This window comes from Lonchura striata, chromosome 2 (assembly GCF_050655825.1).
Source record: "Lonchura striata isolate lonStrDom1 chromosome 2, ASM5065582v1, whole genome shotgun sequence".
Taxonomy (NCBI): domain Eukaryota; kingdom Metazoa; phylum Chordata; class Aves; order Passeriformes; family Estrildidae; genus Lonchura; species Lonchura striata.
In genome coordinates this window covers 20,391,282-20,412,251 of record NC_140704.1, presented here as the reverse complement: position 1 = coordinate 20,412,251, position 20,970 = coordinate 20,391,282, and the positions used below count along the sequence as shown (strand labels likewise).

The following is a 20,970-nucleotide window of genomic DNA, read 5'->3' as shown; positions in this document are numbered from 1 at the left end:
AACAAACAAACAAACAAAAAAAACAAACAAACCCATAAACAGGTATAGACACTGTGGAGAGAACCCTGAACGAGGAGCAGGTGGGTCAGGGAGCTCAAATTAACTACAAGGGGCTGCAGTGCCCCATTAGAGCTTATTTGAAGGTGCCATGGTTACTTTGCCTTCAGACCAAGACGTAGCTGGAAGTAAAAAGAGAGAAAATGGTGTTTATTAAAAAAGAGTGATAAATCATTATTACTAAATATTAAATGCATGTTGAATTTTTTTTTTTCCAGGATTGTGGAATGACATTAACTGTGGTTCTGACAATAACTTTGTATGTGAAAAACATAACAGTTCTGTTAATTCAACATTACCTTCTCCATTGCCTCCCGGAGGATGTCCAGAAAGTTGGATTTTTTTTAACAACAAGGTATGTCAACAAGTATCTTCAGTAAATTGTATAAAGCAGTAGAACTGAAGAGAAAATCCTGAAAACTTCACATTTTTTAAGAATATGAAGTAAATCTGGAGAGTAATTACTTAGTCAAAATGTGCAGACTGGATGGCTGGGCTTTTTTTGAGGTGACTTAGACAGCATAGTTTGTGCAGGCTTGAAATATACAGTAACTGTTTAAGAAAACCTCTCCTCCTATCTTCAAGTACATTATTTTGTTTAGAAATGGAAGTCTGTAATGGCCAGTCTTCCAAACCGGTGGAAAGGTTTAGAAAGAATGTATTTGAGTAATCCCTTTGGCCTGTAGGACTTTACAAAGCTTTGAATTCAGAAAGATGATGTCGAACTACAATTGTTTTGAGTACAACTTACATTCAGACACAGTCTGGAAGTCCTCATTGCTGTAAGAGAAGAGTTTGTACCAGTCTGAGTTGAAGCTCCATCTACCACTGTGCTGCTATTGTACCCTCAGAATGTTTGGTCAATGTGCCAAAGGATATTTCACACCCTTTGGCAGGATGAACAGCTGTAACCACAGTCATAAGAAGGAGGACAAAGCACAGTAGAGATTATTCCCTGCAGCTGTGTCACCCAAAGCCACATTTTCTTAGTTTCAAATGATGCCTCTATTCCTGCAGGAAGAAAGCAGATGAAAATGTGAGAAGTGATTATGTACTTGACCTCATTATAATCACTTAATTTGATACCAGATTACACCTTGTGCAATGAGGGGAGAAAAGCAGACATCCAGACTTTCTACTCCTGAGCTCTGTCACTCATTCTAGCCCTGATTTCTTTTTCTGCAGAAAAGTACATCTTAGAGCTAATTATCTAGAGATAATAGTCACATATAATAGTTCCAGTCTTGGCTAATTTGAAAAATGTGCTTGATTTGTTTCCAGTGTTTCAAAGTATTTGCTTCCAATATAACAACAAATCTCACATGGCATGCTGCACGAGATGTTTGCTTCAGTTTGGGAGGAAACCTGGCTACTATACCAAATGAACAAGTACAAGGTATGTGTATAGGTTCTATTGAAAGAAAAAATCTCAGTCTCTCTCTAAAGAAACTCTATACTCTCCAATATAAAATATGGGATTACCTGATGAAAATTTCTTATTAGCCAGGTGAGTCCATGGTTAATTTTAACTTCAAACAGCAAGGCAATGCCTAAAATTATTACATATAAGAAATTAAGTTCATTTTTAGTTCTTTCAGGTGCTTTGTTTTCATGAAACTTCCAGTGAGTTCTGAGGGTGATTGCACAGATCTCTCATACTGACAGAAATCTGTATTTCCTGTCTCTCTCACTGGCAATAGGATTTTCTGAAACCCTATGTATGCATACACAGTGGGGAAGGGATGCTTATCTAAACATTTAATTAACAGTAGATGGGCTGTGTAGGGGAAAGTGTTATCCTTTTATTATGTCCCCCACTCTGGGTTTTTGCATATTTTCTCTCTTTTGGGCAAGTAATGATGAGCTTTCCTTAATGAGAACTCTTTGCTTCTCTCCAGCTTTCCTTTTCTACCATTTGAAGTATTCCATAACTAATGTTTGGATTGGGATGAATGATATCAACAGAGAGTCCACATTTCTTTGGACAGATGGAAGCACTGTTTCCTACACCAACTGGGCTAACGGTGCACCAGAAAAGCAGCAAAGCTACTTTGACTTATATGAGTTTGAAACATTGACAGATGATGCTCTGGAGGTACAGGAAATTTACATAACCTCTATCTATACCTTGGGCAGCTAGTTGATTTTTCTAAAAGAAAAGTTATAGCAGCAATAACAGGATGCTGAAACAAGTCCTTTTGTAAGGATTTAGGAAAACAATAGGGTTTAGGAAAACATCTGATAATGATTCAAAATATACCCAAATGTCTGGCAAAGTTCTGTAGAAGAGGGATTTTAAGCTTTCCATCAGAACTATTGCAAAAAAAACCAGCTCTGTAAAAGAAGCTTGGAGAAACTTATATCAGTTTGTCCCCAAAATGCATTAATGCAAATACTAAAGCTGCAACACCAAAGACAAGGTATGATAAACCAAAATTAAGATTTTTGATGCAACAATAATTTGGCTATGTGTATGTCCCACTTCTGGCTAATGTGCTCTCACACCGCTTTACTAATTTCTGATGGTACAAATTGATATCTTCATTGAAATTACTCTTTCTCTGCAGAAACTCAGGCTCTTTTCCAAAGGTAGTAATTTCCGAGGAAATAATTGGCAGTTATTCACCCAAGATTTTTAACATCTGCCATCAGTGAATTCTAACTGATGACTAAAACTTATTTAAATCAGCATAAAGGAGAAACTTCGATGACATGCCAAAAGACTGCTATGGCGAATCTTGAAATCAGGGGAGTCATGAAAGAAATACTGGAGCAAGTAAACATAAGGAAGTAAAGAGAAAATATTCTGTTGCATCTGATAATGGTAACTTGATAATGACTATAAAAAAAGCAGAGTATCTGCTTTCTGCAAAAGAGCTTGCTTCAGTTAGACTAGTCCAGACTAGAGCTTTTAACAGTAGTTCTTATATTGTTTTTCTCATTGATAAAAATTTTTTTAAGCAGGTCTACATAACTGTAAATAAGAACAGAGAAGATTTATTATAGGTACCTTAGTCATTTACACAGTCATTATAGGGTTCTTAATAAAACTGGTAAAATGAGTATTAATTTAGTTCTTTCAGGCCTCAACTGGCACCAGTGGAAGCCTGGGTCAAATTTAAGGGGTTGCTAACAAATATCAGGTCAAGCTGCTCAGCAGAAACCGAGGAAATTTGAACTAATTACACAGGCATTTAATGAGCTCCTCTCTGCCATCAGGCCTGCACTAGCAGTGCAGGAGCTTCAGCTCACCCCCTCCCCATGGCCTCTTGTAATGGCTGTGACTCTTCCCCTCCCCTTCAGACAGATTGTGTCTTCATCATGAAGTCAGATGGCAAATGGAGAGATGATAGCTGTGACAATGAAAGAGGCTACGTGTGCCAGATGAATTCAGGTGAGTTCTGTCGACCCAGTCTCCTAAAGAGGAAGAATACCTTGGTTAGATAAGATGAATATATAACCTGATGTGATTTCATCCAGCTTTGAGTCTCATTCTGAATCTCAAGCTTTCAGAGCTCCATCAGTGTTAAGCCAGTGCTGTTTCAAGTATAAATTATTTCATATAAATTGCTGGAGAGGAATCTCCTATTCTTAATTGGGATTTTGTACCTAATCATGAGTAATACTAGAGAATAATAAATGAAAATGCCTTTTTTTTTTTTTTTTCCTCAGTGAAGCATAAGAGGTTTAAGCATCCTGTCTAAGTGCAGTATAAATCATGTTCTTGCAGTGATCTGTCCATTCTCTTGGACAAATCTGAGGAGAGTATTTAATCCTCTCTCACAATTTCTACTGAATGCCATAATATGTGATGTCAATCAAATTGTACAGCTTCTTGGATGTATCTTCATTGTAAAAGAATATGGTTATTTTTTTACACCATTATTTTTTACTCATTATTACAAAATGAGTAATGAATGTTGACTCTACTCCTGTAGAATTTAAATTATACAAATCACAGCTGTCCAAGCATATTATGGGAGTAGAGAAGGTGAAGAACTGATAACAAAACACTTTTGCCTCAGCTTTATTAAAGTAAAAATTATTCCCTGATCCTTCACTTCAGTCAGTTCCTGCAGCCTGTTCACTCTCAACATAGCTAACATGCTTGTAAGAAGACCCCCTCCCCTCCCTGCACAGCAAAGATATAGTTTTATGGAGGCATTTTTAATTTTTTTATTCCAGTTCCAGCTCTTCTGAATACATTTACAATCATAAGGGTGGAAATATACATTGCCTAATTCAAATATGCAGGCATCATTCTGGCAACCCTTACAGACAGGCCAAGAAGTTGGAATGAACAGCAAGTGGTGATCAATTAAGATCAGGTCTCAAAGTCTAAGGTTGAGACTAGGGATTACAACAGTTAATGCCTTAAATGCCTTGTCCTAAATTCTACCCACCAGTAACCAGAAATAAATGTATACTCAGATATTCAGATTTAGTCAAATAACTTAAAGCACAGAATCTGAAATATGCAAACTTGACTGGACCAATCAAGTCTGTAGAAAGTATAATCTACTTCAGGGCATCCATGATTTCACTTATCTTATTACACTAACAAACTTGCTCCCTGTCTTGTAAGTTATGTTTGGCATTATTTTTGGGTTTGGGGGTGTTTTATTTAGTTTGTTTGGTTTTATTTAGGTTTTTGTTGTTGTTTTGTTCATGAGCTTAAAAAAATATTTTGATTTTTATTGACTTGAGCATTTTGACCAATTTTTTATAACCTGAGTGCTACAGAAGAGCATGTTTTAAATTCATCAACTCAGTTTTTCCTCTGTAGTTCCCTCACAGCCTGAATTGCCAACAACAAATTCAGCCTCTGTCTTTACTCGTTATGGTGACAGTAGATATTCAATCGTTTCATCTGAAATGCAATGGGAAGAGGCCAGAAAAAATTGCCAAGACAAATCTGCGGAACTTGCCAGCATTTCAGATGCCTACATCCATTCATTCTTGTGGATCCAGATGCTGAAATATGGAAAACCCGTATGGATTGGTCTTAACAGCAACATGGTGAGTGCTGGATAGATGGGAGGGGCAGGTGCTGAGGGAACTTGCCTGCTCTAATCGTCCTCTGGACGACCAGTTTTGAACAATTGTATTCTGAACAATTGTATTCTGAACGGCTTCACTGTGTAAATGCACAAAAATCTAGGGGTATTGTTAGAATGTCAAGGGTTTTCATCCACCAAACAGAGTGAAGAATCACAGAAAATGTTAGGCAAGAAGCAGAAGATGATAGTAGAAAGTTCTAGAAACAGTAACAAAAGTCAAGCTGCAGACTGAAAGTGCAGCTGTCATGAAGTGACTGTTGGCCATCCTGAAAGTCAAACATACAGGCAGATAATTAGAGCTATTAATATATTAATAGAAGCTTCTGTGAGTATTAGAGAGATATTTTAATATTTAAGCTGATGGTTTAATGTTTAATGTCAAGTAATCTTTATGCACAAATAACTCCAAATTTTAATCTAAATAAGGCAGAGCAGAGAGGAGAAATTCTCTGTAATTGCTTCTCTTGATGTAGGACTTGCTAAATACCTAAGGTTGTCTCATCTGACTTTCTTACCATATTGTAAAAGTTTGTTACTTCAGAAAAACCCTCCCAAAAGCAATGCAGTGTTGAACACTGTTCATATGTAGTTCTTGTATAACTCAAATTGCCCAGTGACATTGCTTAGAACAGTGAAAGGGGTTTTTAAAAATGTCCCCTCTTTTTTCAAAAAAAAATCAAATAGACATGATTATATTTACACTGTATTATGTAACAGAACTTTTTATGTTAAAAAAAATCTATAACCAGAATTCCTTTGTTTTTAGACTGGTGACTATTACAAATGGACCAATAACTGGAAAACGAGGTACACAAAATGGGCAGCAGGGGAACCAAAGGAAAACAATGCTTGTGTTTATCTTGATCTTGATGGTACTTGGAAAACAGCATCTTGCAATGAACGCTACTTTTCAGTTTGCATGATATCAGATGGTAAGCAAAAGCATGTAACAATTTTAAAGACACATTCCTAATTCCGTGAGCCTGTCTAGTCCTAGAGTTTTGCTCTAGCTTGGGCTACCCCTGCAGAGGACTATGTTTCAGGGTAGCATCTAACTCCCAGCAGAATGTGGACATTTGCTATTGGATGAGGTATGAATTTAGGCGCAGGGAAGGCTCTTGTGCAAATCCATATGGCTGCACTGCTATAATGGTAAAACTGTTTCCATAAGATGAAGCTCTATCTCCAGGTATGTCTTGCTCTTTACAAGACATGCGCATAAATCACACGAGTCTGTGTGTAACATTAGTGTGTGCTGGGTTTTGCACTGACTGTATGAACTTCACCTGGGGAAGGTCACGCATAAGTGTACACTGAGCTAAAATACAGCCAAGAGTTTCACTTCCATTCACTGTTGCTAGAGGTAAAACTGTAAGAGCCTTGGCAATGTGAATGTTACTTTTACTCTTTGCAGGTATATGCAGAGGCACGTTTACATCTAGATTTTGTAGAATCCTGCTGTTTTCCCTCTTTTATGTTTTAAGGCTGCGTATATTTGGTCTGCTTATGCAGTGCAAGATGCATCAAAGGTAATTGGAGTTGCACCCATGATCAGAAACAGTCTGATTTGGCAGAGGCATGCTCCACTGATGGATTTTTTTTCTATAAAGTGACAACATGAAGAGACAAAGCAGCCAGAAAACACGGGACTGTGGCATTAATAAATCATTTGCCTAAAACAGCTTTCTGTGTTGTGATAATGCAAATTTGAGATTTGTGTCATCCCTCAGGGTTTGCTTTCTGCCAAGAAAGTACTGCCAAAGCAGTTAGTTAGATGTTGCAGGATGCAGTTTGAGTCCTTCTCCTGAGAAATGTGATTTGAGAAATAAGATGCTTAACACTTTTGACTGTTTGGCTCTCCCTGCTCTCTGGGTTGGGGGAATGTGGGAATAGTTGTGAGTAGATGTTGAGACAAATAAAGCCAGGCGAGGGAAATCCCACACTATTTACACGTGTCATAGAATCAGAGATGACTCACAATGCAATACCAATTTCGTTAACATATGGTTTCTTTAGAGACAGCTCCTACTGACCTTGCTGAGCTGCCTGGAGACTGTCCTGAAGGAGATGAATTCCAAGCTTGGATCCCTTACCATGATCACTGCTACTACCTTGAAACATCAGCTGAGAGAACCTGGGCACTGGCCTCCCTTGAGTGCACTCGCTTAGGTGAGAGCCTTCATTATCGACTAAAAAGATTTGTACCAACGTTTATACAAAACTATCACAAAAAATGTAAAGATATTGATTTTTTTTTTTTTAAAAAGGGAGGTTTTTTTACCTACTAAGCTGTTCTAAGGCTGGCACAATGAAAATAAGCTGACAGAGTCACTTTGTACAGCCTTCTGTCCTCTCAGGTCTACAGCTTCCCTGTGTATGAATTCCCCATTATGTCCTGGCTTGTGGGACACCATCCTGGGGGCAGCAGTGGGGGCACAGCCTCTGAGTACCTCCATTGTCTTCTGCAAGAAGCAGTGCAGACACCAACAGAGCAGCATTAATACAGGAGCAGTTGTTTGTAAAGACTGAAAAAAGGAGGTCATTACAATGGTTACTCATGTAGGTTATGGTTATTTGCTTATTAATGCCTTTCAGGAGCTACCTTGGTTTCAGTAGAAAACATGGATGAATCTCACTTTCTGACTCATAAAATTCAACCACTTGGAAATAAAGTAGGAGGCTTTTGGATAGGACTTTACCAGAATGTGGAAGGTATGTCTAAATTTCAATTTTTAATGGAAAAATGCATTGCTAATATGAGAAAATCGAGAATTACAATACTTTTACAAAAAAACCCCATGGGTTTCCCCTGAACAGTGGCTTATTATATATATATAAAGTAAATTGGTGAGCTAAGGAGTTAAAATATTAATGAAATAGGTATGTTTTAATTTTTTTTACTCTGTGAGTTGCTCTTAGGCCAGTGGTTGTGGCTAGATAATGCTGTCCTGGACTTTGTTAACTGGGAGGAGAAAGAGTTGGATGTGGAGCATCAGTGTGTGGAAATAACTGCACCCTCTGGCTATTGGGACAAAAGCGATTGCTCTGCAGAAAAAGGATTTATCTGCAAAAAACCCAAAGGTAAATCCTCAGTGTGTCAGCCCTTAGTGACAGCCCTTCACCACAGCTCTGGAAGTAATTCCTGGCAGTTTGGTTTGGCATATCCCACTTCTCTAACCTTTTGTAGTTGCCTGTTTTTGCAGTCTGCAAGCTCTCCAAATCACTGTCTACATGGAAATGCAGTAATGTCCTGTACAGCCTAGGTTGAGAATGAAACTTTCAGAAACTTTTGAGTGCCTAACACAGGTGTTGATATGGCACCTGTCAAACACCAGTGCAAGGGTATGACTATTCCAAGAACTGATTATTGTAACAGTTATTATACCCTTGCAAGGAGGAATCAATGTGAATAATCAATCTTCCTCTTCCAGTTTGTTATTCTCAAAAAATATATTACTCCCCAACATACCAAACTGTCTTCATATTGGCCTGATTCAGTAATGCCTCAGGGATCCTAAAAGGTCACCTGTTTGTATTGCAATAATGAATGATATGAGGAATATTTCCATTCTAAATGAAAACTTCAAGTCAATAGAGAAGCTGTCTCATCAGCATTTCTGGAAAATTTCACTCAATACTGTATATACCAGACTAATTCCCAAGTGGAGATACAAAGGAAATTGTCTGCAAGAAAGCAGTATCATGTTATTCTTGTAACTTAGATGTTAAAAGTAAATTATCTAACCTAAAAAATATGGTAGGTAGCCGTCATTAAACCTTTGTACTTTCTTTTGTAGTAGCTGTGGGATCAGGTTTAATTTTCTAACTTTTGCATTGTGCATTGTCCCCAGTAAATCGTGGATAGCATCTCTGTCCTATGTTGAAAACCTTGTCATGGTTTGACACTGGCACAATGCCAGTGTCCCCATGAAAATGCAATCTCTCAATTGAATGCTGTGAGATGCAATCGAGGACAGAGCAAAGCAGGCCCAAGCTTAATAACAGAAAAAAACTTTATTAAGCTACTACTATAAAAGAAAGAAAGAAAGGAAAAAAAAAAAAAACCACACAAAGATCAAAATTAAAACCTTGCAAAGCATTCCTCCTCCTACCACCCAACTCCAACAAACCACAGTGAGACACAGCCTGGACCCCAATCAGGTTTCCACCCTCCAGACAATCAATACTCAGCCCATCGAGGGAGACAGGAGTCTCTCCTGTGCCACAGACCCCCCAGGAAACAAAGCTGCCACATCCTGTGCTTCTATGTCACACATGGCACCGCCCGGAGAAAAAGTTTGCCATGGTGACCCTTCTCCTTTCCATGCACAGTGCTCTCACCACCAATGCATGGATGGACAGACTGCTTTTAGGATTTTCCCTTTCAAGGATGTCCTGCCAAGAGGGGAGAAAACAACAGTCCAGTTTTTCATTGTTTGGGACCACAGTCCCCCCCATTTTCCATTTCCCCTGGGGCCGAGAGTCCAAGAACAGAGATCTTCTTCTCTTTCCTTTGAGGACAGGGGGCACCACCACAAACCCCCTAACTTTTTCTCTGTTCACTCCACTTTTGTCTTTTTCCCAGCTGAAGCAGGTCTCTTGACTCACTGGCATCCTCCCAAAACACAGTCCCTCTTGGAGGAGAAGATTGGTTCAGGTTGTGGCTAACACGGAAAAAGCCCAGCCAAAAGCCACTCCTTGTCCCCCTCCCATCTAGAATTTCTCCTTCCAACATCCCAGGGTCCAAGCTGTCTCTCTTCCTCTCTTTCAAACCGAGGAGGCGAAAAATTTTACAAGGCTTTCATTTCTCAAGGAAGGGTTAAAAGTCCCGACTCCCCTGGCTGGCTCTCTGCCTGGATTCTCCGGCTCCCACAGGCAGCTGGGCACCTTGCGGCCCCCCCCACCCTGCAGTGAACTGCTGACAAAATCACCGCTGCCTCTTTCTCCCTCCCTCTCTCTCTCGAGACTCTGAGGGGGTAGGAGTGGGGGAAAACGGAGACATCCCAGATTTCTCCACCCTTCCATCTGCAGGGGGTTCCAGTCCCTCCACCCTTGGCCCTACCTCAGTCAGGCCATGGGCCTTCCCCTCCCCACCCAGCCACGGCCAGGCAGGGGAGAGGCTGCACTGTACCCTGACCGGAGCCAGAGAGAAAGAGTTCTCCTGGGAATTCTGCTTTTAACCCCTCTGTGTTCTCAGAGGCGTGTCCACCTTCAACTGGTCAATATCCAAATTGACCTCTTCCTTCTGGAAAAATTCTTTTTCCGTGTCAAAACACGACAACCTCAAAAAAACCCAAAACAACAACAACAAAAACTGTCTGTAAAGCCATTTTTGAGATTCTATTATTCTGATGAAAAGTTGAAAAAATTTTATTTCAATGCTAAAGACATAGTAGGTGGTGAAAAAATAACTGAAAATTTGGGGTTAACATTTAAATTTTCCAAGTAGTCTCTAATTAGAAAAAGATGCTGAACTGTAACCAAGAAATAGTCATCTCCCATGCACTGTTAATATCTGTGCTTAAAGCAACACATGCCCATTGCAGTAAATCAATTAATCCTTATTAAAGACTTACTAAAAACATCCAAAATACATTCCATCCTACATAGTACTAAAATAATAAAGAGTCTCAAAAGTTCATCTGTTGAATCATACAGAGCTCCCATATATGCTATTTCCTGCCTTAGGGGGGATTACAGTTGTTTTGTATAGATTCATTTTGCATTCTGCTTTGCTTTCACTTTACATTTCGCCTTTATAAATTCTCCTTTAGGTATCAAGGGTGTTTGCAAACTGTAATGTAGAAAAGCCAAAAGGAAAAATATTGTCATGATAATTCAGAATTCTATGTGTATAATATTTCATTTCTGAGTGCCAAACTGTTTTGGTTTTTTTTTTGCACTTCTTCAACAGCAACAAAACAATGTAACTAAGATTTTTAATTTTTCTCAGTCTCTATCGTACACAGAGGTGAATAGGAAGATTGTTCATGTGATTCAGTAGGCGTTTTCTTGGGAAGACATTTAGGAACCAAAAATTTTGTAAGAGCTAGACATGCAGATCTCCCCAAAATATGCCATTTAAAACTAATCTCCAGAGTGTTACATCATATTCTTAGCACATCAAAATTAATATTTCAGGAAAAATATGAAGAGGTGTTTTGAATGAACATAGAAAACAGTCAGTATTTTCATGTTGGTAATATAAAAACAGTATAAAGTTTCAAAAGTGAATAAAGGAATGTTAAGTAGGAAGGTGAAAGCTTAGCAATGTATTTTTTGCCTCAATTTGTTGTCTTTTATAGCAGACATATATATTATTAATGCGATGGTAGAACTTCAGGGGTTTTATTCTGTGCTATTTTTGCAAACAGTCAAACATAAGATTCTAATAAATTGTCGTATGATTTCTCTCTGAAATTCATTGAAGTTGATCCGAATGGGAGTCCTATAAAGGAAAAAGGTAAGAGCTTTCATAAGAAAATTAAGAAAAATCTAAATAGAGGAAGTAGTCAAAATTAGCTTCCCCAAACCACTCTCTTTTAGAGAACAAGTCCTACTGAGGGTTGCACAGTTATCAATCACTTGGAGTGACCCCACGGTGCCTTTCACATGCACAGGAGCACTTACCTGTTTTTGGCCAGTGGGACTGCTGCAGGGCTAACCCTGAACTGGCAAGCTCAGCCATGACCAGAAGAACTTGGGAAGAACTTTGAGAACAGCTGCAGAGTGCTTTAACTTGGCTGTTGGAAACTATGTAGATGTATATGAAAGTTTCTTACAAAGATTATATTGTTAATCATGTACCAAAATATTGTAAAACTAATTTCCAATAATTAGCTTCCCACATCCATCTAAAGAATACATTTTCATTACATTCATAAAGCATCCCTTGCATGCATTGTACATTACTGTACTCCAGATCCACTAAAACCATGTTAGATTTAGGAACAGAGGCTGGCTACTGAGTAGCAGCAATTCAGGGCTCAGATTTACAGTCTTCAAGTTCAGGCAGGAGAGAGCATCTCTTTCGTGCTTTTCATGTTGTATGTGGAAATAAAAACTACTATGGTTTCTCACAGTTATATGGATTCATTTCAGGCAAGGAAAAGAATGAAGAGACTCGCTCACCTGTTCATGTCTCTGTTTGGCCACTCATTTTCTTGGCTGTTTTAACTGTTTTTGGAGCTGGCATGGCAGCCTATTTCTACAAAAGAAAAAGACAAAACCAGCTCTCAACAGATTCTGGCAATGAAACACTATTAAGATGATGTCTTGGTGACAGAAGAACTGGTGAGAATGGGTCCTGTGGCACGTTACTTGGAGCAGCAAATTACTCACTGGAATTAAAGGATCTATCTGTTAAAAGTCTGTAGTGAGATCTAGTGTAACCTTACATTAAACATTACACAAATTAAATCACTTTCCTCTTTAGCACTAGCTGGTTTTTTTATCATGCATATTTTACAAAATCAGAATTAGAGTTTGATGTTATAATTTTGTAATGGTCAAGATGTTCTCAAGTGCCTTAGTATGGAGGGTCATGCAAAAAAATTTGTCAGACAATTACGTGTACTGAAGAAGGACTATGAAAGTCAACTAGTGAGAATTAATGTCCAATGAAGTGCAAATGAAATTTAGAACTGCATTGCTGTGACATTGTGAACACTAAAAATTCTCAAAAATTAGAACCTGTCTAAATCTTTTGGAAACTTGAACTCACTGATCCCCACAAATTTCACTGCCTTAGACCAGTACTTCTATTGTTCTTTATGGCTAAATCCTATTAAACTCATAAAACTGCTTCATATTCTTTTCTCAGAAAACTTTGGGAAAGAAAACCTTGTCATGTTCATTTTCCTCTATAAAAAACACAGTTCATATCAGCAAGAATATTAAGATCAGTTATAAGTTGTCATCAGTTTTCAATTCCATGGTGTGGTTTTTAACTGTATTATGTTCACTTACATGAATTCTTACCCTGACATTCTTGCTTAATTTTTGTTAATGCTTTTAAAATAAATAAATAAATAAAATTTTTATTAGTATAATTTTCAGCTTCAGCATTCCCTGTGAATCAAGTGATGGAAAGGGGAAGGGGGGGGGGGGGTGTTGCGCTCCTGTCAGTACAGTAACTCTTTTGTCAATAAGAAAACAAGCTTCTCTCCTCACCACTTTGAATTCAGCACCAACTTCCCATTTTCAAATGCAAGAAAAAGGAACTGGAAACTAAGGAATGCAGCAGATGGTTCTGTACTAGAAGAGTACAGTATTAGAAGAGTCTCTCTGCAAGAGACTCAATTTTAGATGTCAGAAAAACAGAAGAAAGCACTACAAGATAGCTTTTAAATGAGTTGTAAATACAATTAAGAAACTAAACACTTTATGAGAAAAAGTGCTTAGCAGATATCCTCAAGAAAAAAATCTGCCCTCCCCAGGCTGCACAGAGTCTATTGAGCAAGCTGGAAAGTTGGGAAAAAGAATAAAAACAAACTAAAACAAACCAAAACAAAACCCCAAACTAAAATAAACTTATGAAACTGCTTTCCTAAGCACTGAACTCTGGTTTTCTTGGTGTAAAAACAAGCAAGAGGGTTGGACACTGCTGAGAACAGGTTATTGCAGCACACAAGATACTGACCCAAAAAAGTTTGCAACTGGCATGAAGCTGGTTGGTCATGCCAAATGGGGAGCTCTGAAGTACTCAATTCCTCTTTTAGCCTACCCAGATTTTGCATTAATCTTTCCCCACCACTGTAGCCCTGGATGAATCCTCACAAGCAACCATTTATATGAGAGGGATAAGAAAGCCCTGTTTGAACTAGACCCACGCTGGTGCTTAGTGAGGAAAATTGGAGAATTGGGCAGGAATTGTTTCCTCCAATTATTTCCTCCAAGAGATTCAAGAATCTCTTTCTTGAGATTCCCTTTGTCAGAGCAATTTCATTTTGTTATTTTAGATGTATCTGAAATATGATTCCACTCAGGAAAGTCAACTTCTCTTTGTGCCCCACCACATTGGTGCCTGTAGCACAATTCAGCTCTATGACTTACAGCTACTCTTGCAAGCCAGGCTCATGCTAAGCCCTCCCTCAATGTGACCTGCAAATAAAATAGTTCCTATTAAATAATTCATTAAATTCCTAACTTTGCTCTAATCCAGACCCTTTTTTTCCAAAAATGTTTTTCTCTCCTACTACTTTCTACAGCCAAGTCAACAAGTTTGTCTGGTTCTTGCAATAATTTCCCCCAACATTCTTTTAAATACAAAAGCAACATTAATTGCTCCTCCTATGACATCTACTGTTCAGCTTCTATATATATGTCACTACTGGCTTTTTCACTTCCTGATTTTTTTTTCAGTTTTGTTATCACAACTTTTAATTTCACTCATGTAAATAAACAAAAGGAATAGCAGGACTTGTGGACATTTGCAGTAGGGCTTTGCAGCATATTTGTACAAAAACTGCCATGGCAGTACAAGTCTTCAGATGAGAAATTTGCTCACAGGTTAAAAGGATTTTTCCCAATTTAGCTTGTCTTTGGCTTTGTCTTGAAACAGCCTCATTAGGAATTTCTCAGATAGAGAAACACATCCTTTTACTTTACAGATTGGTAAAGTTTTAAAGTATTCCAGGAAAAAAGTTTCCTTGCTGTTACAGGAAAGCTTACCTCTAGACTACAGTATTGAACATCACTTTTTTCAAGTCTTTGACAAGCAATTATGAAGAACCCAGCCCCAAACTGGGATCAAATAAACCAGCGTAATCATGCTAAATTTGCCTCAAAGTAAGCAAGAATTCATAATGCACCAAAACCTGCAGTTTCTGCAGAGTTTGCTCACTTTCTTCTATATATATAGTGCTATGACATTATTGCAATGTATTGAAGTACTGGGATTTTGTCTCTGTTTGTTTCTGAGATGTAAGGGTTAAAACAGAGGACTTTAACTGATGATATTTCAGTGCAGGTTTCTTGTCCCCAATTCTCAAATTGCTTTTCCAGGTCTATCCTGTATAGCACCCCAACAACTAACCTGAATTAATATTAGCAATGCCACAGAAGATGACAAATGTCTCCACCTCTACTTACAAGGATGGAGACTTCAGTTTTGGAAGGGACTTGCTCCTCAAAGAGAGCAGTGTTTACAGTGTGCACTGCAGTTATTTCAAAATACCATGTGACAGGACATCTCCTTATTTAGAGTACAGAGCTTTATCCATCAACCCGTTGACATAGAGAAGGACCCATTGCTATCTGCAGAGAGAAGGATTTTTATATACTGCCAAACTTCTAATCCAAGTTTTGGTAGAAGAATGAGGAACAAGTTACATTTGCCATGAGTTTCTCCAGGTTTCTAGTTTTTCTTTCCCTCATGCAATGCTCACTACAGTCATCAGGTAAGTTTCCTGTTAGTTTTTTATTAAACTAGATATAAAAATGTTTTACCTTGGGCAGCTTTACAGTTTTAATGCATAGATTGATTATTTTGTATGTTTTATCAGATTTGATACATGATATAAAGAGTATATCAGGTACCCTGGCAGTTCTTGATTCAGAGAATAAAAGGGGGGGTGTGTAGGATGGAAAAATTGAGGTAATAAGAAAAGGATTTTTAAACGGAATTTCTTTCCATGGAAATATTAAATCAGATGGCATTGTGTGGGATGGAAATGAAAGATGAGGAAGCATGGACCTCTTTCCATTTACCTTCCTCATCACACCTATGGTGCAGTGATCAGTCGAGGGATATACATATTTCCATGATAGTTGTGTGAATTTCTCTTTCTGCCCCATGACACGAGGTATAAGAAGGAAGAACTGGCTCCTCCCCTTCAGCCTCAACAAATTAGAAGAACAGTTCTACTCTGAAGATATTTATCAGTCATTTGGTATAGTTATAGAGAGAAATGGTAAAGCAGTAATGTGTGGAGAACTGAGTGGAGGAATGAGTTTGCATGAATGTGAGACTGAGAGTCTATATCAGAAATTTCACTATGAAAGAGCATTCCCATTATACTGTAATAGTTTAACAATATGAATAATTGTTAACCTTAAATAATCTGAGTTTAGGATGAATCTGCAAGAGTTCTCCAAGTGGAGAAATGTGCAACTGAAACCTAAAGTTTTCACTGTGCAAATATGCTCATGACAATCTGGTCTATGTTTTCTCTGGTCAGTCACCCTTTTTCTTTCAATAGTTAAGGAATAGGTGAGGTGAAAGAGTGGTTATGGATAGAGTAATCAAGCAAATAAACCAAACTTACTGAGCTTTACAGAGAACAAAAATGCAGTGAACTCGCTGTTGTTTCAGTTTTGTAACTTTTCACTCCTCAGGAAACACAATGCATCATCAACTTTTCATCACAGAATTTGACTTGTCTACAGTGTATATGTATCAAATTCTAACCACAGTATTTAAACTTCTAATTTTACTAAAATATTTTATTTAAAATCTGTAGCTACTCTAGGAAGAAAATTATAATGAAAATAAATTTTAAAAGATTGCATAACTTCTCAACTTAGATAGAAAAATATATAATATATAGATCCATTATTAGAAGTTTAGATATATTATTTTTTTATTATTTTCATGTGCTTTAACAATTTTTTTCCCCCTAGTTACTTTTACACTACGAGGAAATGCCAATGGACAGCCTTGTGTATTCCCTTTCAAATACAACGATAAGCAGTACAATGAGTGCACAGATGCTGGCAGGTCAGATGGGCTGCTCTGGTGTGCAACAACTGCAGATTTTGACACTGATAAACTCTATGGATTTTGCCCACTAATAAGTAAGTTTTGCATTTTATTCATTAACTTGTCATGAAATGTTGAGTAGACCATCTCCTGGGCTACCAGGTTTTTTATGGGCCACCAGCTGCACAGCTGCCTGACTGTCCTTGTTAGAGTAGCCCAAATGAAAATCACCTCACTGGACACTAGTACCAATAGCTGAGAGCTCTCTCTGCTGTGAATGGAGAGCAAGAGGTGCCACTAAAGATTGGTTCAGCCCAGAAAGGTTCTGACTCAAATGCTGGAGGTGACTGTTTCCCTCTGTGAACCAGAGGGGTGAAGAGGCTCTTTTTGGGACTTAAGTGTATGACACGAATAGAATGAATTTAGACATCTATCTTATTATTTATACTTTCACCTTCTTTTCAAAAATTCCCATTTCTCTTCATTCCTTAAGCATAACCTATAGGTCAATTTTCACTTAAACTGCTATTTTCTAGTTTTTTCCCTTTAATTTTCTATCTTGTTCTAGTTTCCTATTGCCAGTCTATACAAAAATGCTGTGGTGAGAATTATCTTCCTCTCCCAGCTTTGTTCTGTCTTCTGCACTGAACTTAAGTTTGGATCCTTCCAGCTGAGGACACAAACATTAGTCTCACTCACCAATGCCCATCCCAATAACACAGCAGTTTCACCAGGTTTTGTGAATTGCTCTGCAAAGACAGCAGCTGAGATGTAAATTGTTGTTACACAGAGTTCTTCTGTTGTTTCTCAAGCTGTCAAAGGCCACCTTCTGTCATTTCTGGAAAAACTGCTTCTCTTGATGGTGAGCTAAGAGGGAGTTCCTACCCATTCCTACCCTGGAGGCTCTTCATGCCTCCAGGGTCATAGTTCACCTACACACTTGCTTTTCTCCTCTGACTTTACCCTGGAATCTCTTTATTTCAATCAATAGATATGTCTGGTTTACCTAGAATTGCATTTGCAGTATGAGAAAATTCAAAAGCAAGTACTGGGAAAAAATTCACTCCATTCTAAAAATATAGAAATTTTAAATATTTTTAATTTAAAAGAAATATGCAGTTTTCTAATTTGATGCCCAGAATTATTTTTTTTTTTTATGATGCTTAGCGTGCATCTTTAGAGATTTTGCATTGTACATTTTATTTTCTTTTAGTTGGTATATGTGAATCCACTAGAACAGTGCTCTATGTCACTTCTTCCAGACGACACAGAAAGATTTTGGACAGAAGATGCTTCAACTGGCATTCACTATCAGATAAACTCAGAATCAGCTCTAACATGGCACCAAGCAAGGAAAAGCTGTCAGCAGCAAAATGCAGAACTACTAAGCATTGCAGAGACTCAGGAGCAAGCATATGTAGGAGGTAAAAGGATAGAGAACAGACTTTAAAAAATGCTGTGGTGAGGCAGGCTGCCTTGTCATCTGCCTCAGCCAAGAAAGAGCACGGGGTGTCACGGGTGGCTGGGCAGCCACCAAAGGGAGATGGTCTGAGCTGCCCTTCCACTGCCTGGGGGTTTTTATGAAGCTTTGGTCACAAACTCTTTGGGAGTGAAGTGTGCCCATGTCCCATGTGTGCTGTGAACATGGGAGCTCCTGCAGCTCCTGCAGTCAGCCCCAGGGGAAGGGTTTCCTCTGCTCACCTTTATGCAAGGGCACTCAAACCTGACCAGGGCCTCTAATTTACCTTTTTCCACTGTTTTTCAAGGATTATTAATATTTTCAGGAGAACATATGATGATGGTTAAATTTGTCCTAGTATGGGTACATTTGCATACATAAAATCAAAATAACTCCAGTGGATTTCAGGTACAGGTATCATGGCATCTGTTTGATTATAAATAGTGTAAAGGAAGCTTTGAAAGGATTCCCATAGGAAGAAAAAATTGGAAAATAACTTATTGACTTTTTCTTTTACTCCATGAAATTTGTTACAGAAGACTTCTAGCAGCATTCCCTTATGAATATCAGGGCTTTTTTACATGTTTGTTTTCTAATAAAAGCAAGTGAGAAAAATAAAGTTATATTTAAATAATGAAAGAAGATGTTGATTTGCCCTACTAAGATCTGTAGTAAATCAATATAGATTCATTTACAAATTTTACTTTTTGTAATCAGTGCATGTCAGTAATGCAGAAAGCACCAGTTTGGGACTGGTTTAAAATTAGAAATATGAATTTATTACTTTACACTTAATTTCTTTTAGAATTTCTTACTATGAATAAGAATAGAGAGATACAACTGAGGGATTTTTCTTTTCTAATTTAGAGCTAACAAAAGAATTTAGTTTTGCCTTCTGGATTGGATTGAACGCTTTGGATTTCAACAGTGGATGGCAATGGGCTGGGGGCAGCCCTTTCAGATATTTAAACTGGGCTCCAGGTAAGAGATATATATATTTTGTAATCTTTTAATTAATTCTGATAAGACACCAACTAATAAAAACTGTCCTACCTAATTTTATTTCAGGAAAGTCCATTCTGATTTACAATAGCTCAAGATCTAGACCCCTATTTTAAGACTAACACTTTCAAATTACAAAGTTCATTGTGGATATCAGTTATAGCATTTTATTCTATTCTTATCTAAACAGAGAGCTTGTTTATGAAAGCAGAGTGTCATTTGGAGTGATACATAACCCTACACATCAAAAATCAGAATTTTCCATAACATGTTGTTCACAAGTGTGAATATAAGTCAAATATTCCAAAGGTAGCAAAATATTTAGCAAATAATATCTCTGTGTTGTTTGGAGAATTTCTAAACACTATTGAGAAGCTTAGGGAGCCAGCTTATAATTCCTCAACAGTTTATGCAAAATTGCACTGGGCCACAAGTGAAATGGAGTGGGTTTGTAGTGTTTTTCATACAGGGCAAGTTCTTTGCTTTGCTTTTTGTGTTTTTTTGGTTCTCTGTTTGCTTTATGCCATGAGTATTCCAAACTGTCTCCTGATTTGGAAAAGTTTCAAGGTGTCAAAGGAAAAATTAAACTCTTCTCTGAGTTTTCAAGAGCTTTATCAGGAAATTTGCTTTGCTGCTTACAGAGGTTTGTACACACTGCAAAAGAAAAGAAAAAAGCTATTTCATAGGAAAGCAGAACTGTGAAACTCTTGAAATATAGGGAGGATAATATAACTTAAAACTCAATATTCAAAAGTTTGGAAGTTTTAGACACAAGATAAATGTCCACATTCAGCAGTTCTTCCTGGAAGAACCAGAGTGCCAGGCAAACAATTAGACATTTCCCAGAACTGTGCTGAGAACAAAGTCAGTGAAGGGTCATTATTTCTCTCTCAGAGTATTGACTAAATGTAGCATTGTATAAACTTCAAGGCAGTTATCCTGTAGGGAGGGGCTTCTTCCTATTAGTGATTCAAGGAGTCGTAAAAAGTAGATGTTTCCACTGGTAATATGATGTTTCTGTTAATATTTTTATTAATTCCTTGCTGTGAGATTCTATTTTGTCTCTTACTTAAAGGAAGTCCTTTCCTGCTCCCTGGGAAAATCTGTGGACTGTTGAATCCCAGAAAGAATGCTAAATGGGAAAACCAAGCATGCAATCAGAGACTAGGCTACATTTGTAAAAAAGGATCCTTCCGTTCAAAGCCTGATACTATGCCCAAAGGTAGGTTAGTCAAATAAAAAGAAAGGTTTTCATGATTTCTAGAAAGACAAACTTGTTTGCAACATTATATTTCAATGAAGATATTACAAACCTTAAAAAAACACAGCTATACATGACACACAGATTTTATATGCCATCTTTATTCTCCCTTTGTGTATTAATTAAGAATATTATTATTTTGTTCCATCACTCTATCATTCATTCTTGCAAGACAGATTGTAGACGCTTCATCATGGTAGCCAGAGCCAAAAGGCAAATTTTCATAAATATGGTAGAAATATTATTCTCATTTGCTCCAAATGAGCAAATTGGAATATGAGCAAATGCCTGCAATTACTTGTATATCAATGAAAAAAGTCCTCCTCTGTCTGATGACTGCAGTGCTTTGGTTTCATATGAACAGAGCAGGAGCAGCAACAACACTGACACAGACCTTGTTGCATGTGTGGGGCACCCCAGCTCACCAGCA

At 37.8% G+C, this 20,970-nt stretch overlaps 2 protein-coding genes across 3 annotated transcripts in view; both read left to right on the top strand.

Annotated features, from left to right (window-relative positions):
- The window catches only part of LOC110476206 (macrophage mannose receptor 1-like), a 33,717-nt gene extending 20,591 nt beyond the window's left edge, over positions 1-13,126 (top strand). The window contains exons 20-30 of the mRNA XM_085573055.1: positions 276-412; positions 1,339-1,453; positions 1,956-2,152; positions 3,361-3,451; positions 4,844-5,076; positions 5,884-6,049; positions 7,134-7,286; positions 7,713-7,829; positions 8,037-8,198; positions 11,548-11,580; positions 12,219-13,126. Coding sequence (XP_085429181.1) covers positions 276-412; positions 1,339-1,453; positions 1,956-2,152; positions 3,361-3,451; positions 4,844-5,076; positions 5,884-6,049; positions 7,134-7,286; positions 7,713-7,829; positions 8,037-8,198; positions 11,548-11,580; positions 12,219-12,388 — 1,574 coding nt within the window. The 3' untranslated portion in view covers positions 12,389-13,126. The remainder of the gene's footprint in view (positions 1-275; positions 413-1,338; positions 1,454-1,955; positions 2,153-3,360; positions 3,452-4,843; positions 5,077-5,883; positions 6,050-7,133; positions 7,287-7,712; positions 7,830-8,036; positions 8,199-11,547; positions 11,581-12,218) is intronic.
- Positions 13,127-15,263: 2,137 nt separating this feature from the next.
- Positions 15,264-20,970, top strand: part of LOC110476202 (macrophage mannose receptor 1-like) — a 33,152-nt gene continuing 27,445 nt past the window's right edge. Inside the window, exons 1-5 of one of the 2 annotated variants that reach the window (XM_077788328.2) lie at positions 15,264-15,517; positions 16,740-16,913; positions 18,081-18,242; positions 19,145-19,258; positions 20,355-20,501. In XM_077788328.2, the coding sequence (XP_077644454.1) occupies positions 15,457-15,517; positions 16,740-16,913; positions 18,081-18,242; positions 19,145-19,258; positions 20,355-20,501 (658 nt within the window). In that variant the 5' untranslated portion in view covers positions 15,264-15,456. Of the gene's footprint in view, positions 15,518-16,739; positions 16,914-18,031; positions 18,243-19,144; positions 19,259-20,354; positions 20,502-20,970 lie in introns of those variants that run through there. The other variant, XM_085573056.1, reaches the window with a different exon arrangement.